At 38.2% G+C, this 3407-nt stretch overlaps 1 protein-coding gene across 1 annotated transcript; it reads right to left on the bottom strand.

Annotated features, from left to right (window-relative positions):
- Positions 449 to 2157, bottom strand: LOC107611532. Its single transcript, XM_016313447.1, has 3 exons — positions 2121 to 2157; positions 1832 to 1944; positions 449 to 1735 (listed from the first exon to the last, which is right to left on the bottom strand). The coding sequence occupies exons 1-3, from the start codon at positions 2155 to 2157 to the stop codon at positions 449 to 451; spliced, it is 1437 nt and encodes a 478-aa protein (XP_016168933.1).

Here is a 3407-nt window from a genome sequence, read left to right on the forward strand (position 1 = left end):
TCTATTATGTTTCTCAAATTGGGAGGATCGTGTTTCATAGGTCGACTGTAGACACACTAGCTGAAAGGTGGCGTCCGGAAACGCACACGTTTCATCTTCCATATGGTGAGTGCATGATCACTTTGGAGGACGTCGCAATGATTCTTGGACTCCAAACAGATGGTTTGCCGGTGACTGGATCAACCGATCATAGTACAAGTGGGTTAGAAAACGAGTGCTTGGCCCAATTTGGTGTTGCTCCTGGGCCAAACGACCACAAAGGAAGCGGAATCAAGCTGGCATGGTTTCGCACTCTAAAGCGGCGCCAACATTTGACTGATCAAGTAAGTAAGGAAATTTATGTGAAATGTCACATAATGTGTCTATTCGATACGATGTTATTTAGTGACAAATCTGGAATCTCTGTGCACTGGAAGTATTTACCGTTGCTTCGTGACTTTTCTCAAATTCATAAGTTTAGTTGGGGTTCTGCTTGACACAAGCACATGTATCGATCATTATGTCTGGCATCGAGATATGATTGCAAGGACATGGATGGTCCTCTGGCGTTGCTCCTTGTGTGGGCCTGGATACGAATGCGACAATAGGGCCTCTGCCGGTGGATACCAGCTGAGCGCTGATTTGACATAATTTTCTGAGTTGCATATTCAGAGAATAGTTGTCCTGCACTTATACGAGCCTCAACCTCAGATCTCTTCCTTGTGAACAACGCATTTAGCCTGTAAAAAGTTGCCTTAACAAAGGCTGTGACTGGAAGATTGCATGCCCCTTTCAGTGCTCCATTAATGCACTCCACTAGGTTAGTTTTCATATGACCCCAACAATGTCCACCATCATATGCCAAGGCATATTGCTGTCGAGGTATCCGGTCTAACCACTGCTTGTAAGCCTCCCCCCGCTCACATAATCTCTGGTAACGCATATCGAATTCACGCATTGTTCTAGAATAGCCAATGTTGACAATTAGCCTCTGCAGGAGTGGTGCCTTGAAACTCCTCAAAAAGTTGGATGCTATATGTCGGATGCAAAACATGTGAATAGCTCTCGGATATTCCCATGCTCCATTACTACGACCCACAGCTGAGATGATTGACTCGTGTCGATCAGAGATAAGGGAAACACCATCCCGATTAACTACATGTGTTCGCAAATGGCTAAGAAAAAAGTACCAAGCATTGGCAGTCTCACCTTCGACTATGGCAAATGCAAGAGGCACGATATTTCCATTGCCATCTTGTGATACTGCAACTAAAAGAGCTCCTTTATACTTTTCATACAAATGTGTGCCGTCAATCTGAACTACTGGCTTGCAACTTCTGAATGCTTTAATGCATGGGTAGAAAGCCCAGAAGACTCGTGTCAGAATCCGGAGATCTTCAACTAACTCACCCCCTCGGTAGCCATATGCAGTTTTATACTCATCAGCTGCTGATGGTTCTTTTGCAACCATTGCTTCAAACCATGTGGGCAAAGCTTCATATGAAGATTCCCACCCACCAAATATTTTCTCCACTGCCTTTTGCTTGGCCAACCATGCTTTGCGATAACTTATCGTGTAGTTGAACTTCAATTGCACTTCAGCAATGACAAATTTCACCTTTATGGACGGGTCAGCTTCAACTAATGGCTTTATCGCTTCTGCAATTGTATCAGAGTCCAGTTTAGCATGATCTTGAGATATGGTACTTCTGGTGCACGTGTGACTACCATTGTACCTCCTTATCGCCCAACAATACTATCTTTTCATAAGACTAACTCTGATAAGCCAATGACAACTTGTTCCGTACTGTACGCATTTAGCATAGAATGTTGTTGGTTCTGATTCATATACCCTATAATCAACTCCTCTTCGAATGGTATACTCTTTAACTGATGCAATAACAGCCTCTCTAGAGTTAAACTCTATTCCAACGACAAATTCACCGGCAGCTACAACTGCTGGGGCTACACCAATAACAAAACAAAAATAAATCTAAATAATATTCTATTATTAATAATAATGATGACAACAATAAATAGTAATAACAATTTAAAAAATAAAAATAATACTAACATAAAAGCAAAACAAATAATAATATTACTAATATTAAAAAAGTGAATAACAACAACAACAAAATTACCTGTATTGACATATTCAGAAAATTCTGGTGCATGCATGGCATCAAGATTCAAAGCATGCATAAAAGATGGCTATCCATAGGGATGTTGTCCGGTTAGTGCATTTGCAACATCAGCCACATCTCTTTCAACCATTATCTCATCTTCCTCTACATCTTCAGTTGGACCAACAACTTCATAATTACCTTCAAACTCTTCATCGCTTTCAGTATTATAACCCACCCAGTCTGTGTTGGGTTCTGGAAAGTCAACATCAATGATTTCTTCGAGCTCAACATACAACTCGATAAGTGAGGCCTGTGCTCTAGTTTGATGATAGGTAAAAAACATTCTTTGCATACTAGCTTCATCTGTCACATGCATTATTTGAAATTGGCCGAAACCACCAAATACTAGCATAGGCTGCCTATACAGAATATTTATGACTCTTTTTTGCACTTGATGATCTACACTTTGAGAAAGTATACTCTTAAGTCATTCATATGTTATTGAAAGAGGAACAACAATAACAAATGGATTCTCACATAAAAAACTCACACCTTCATGTGTATGAGATAAAATCTGACCATTATAATATATTTTTAAACTAATATAACCCTCCATTTTATACACTCATCACACTCACTCACGATTTTTTTCACCCTCTCAAACTGAGAACATTTTGTAGAACAAAGCTCTCATTACTTCACTTAAACTTTAGTCTCATACTCCATTTTTACGTTTTAACACAATCCAGAACTTCTTTTATAGTTACTTTTATATTTTTTTATTCCCCCAGCACAAAACGTCACTGACGTTTTCACAAAACGTCACTAACGTTTTTACTTTTTTAGCAATACGTCAACGACGTTTTGACCAAAAAATAATTTAAAAATATATTTTCCAGCAAAATGTCACTGACGTTTTTCTTTGTGACAATTAAAAAATAAATAAATATATATACAATACGTCGCTGACGTTTTGCCTATAATAAAATAAAAAAAATTTCACATAGCACGTTGCTGATGTTTTCTTCATGCAAAATTTCAAAAAAAAAATTTATTCAATCCGTCGACACCGTTTTGCTTTGTTTATTTAAAAAAAAAAATTCACCCTCCCACAAAACATTAAAGACGTTTTGTTTCTTTCAAAAAATTGAAGCAGGCCCATAGCAGAGTAATATACAATACCAATCAAATATCATTGAATAACACACATTAGTTTATAATATACAAAAAGTGAGCCTAGGAATCGCCACCATCCTTTATCATCTACCTAAAACGGATATAGTATCCCCACTACTAAACAAC

This window comes from Arachis ipaensis, chromosome B08, assembly GCF_000816755.2.
Source record: "Arachis ipaensis cultivar K30076 chromosome B08, Araip1.1, whole genome shotgun sequence".
NCBI lineage: Eukaryota > Viridiplantae > Streptophyta > Magnoliopsida > Fabales > Fabaceae > Arachis > Arachis ipaensis.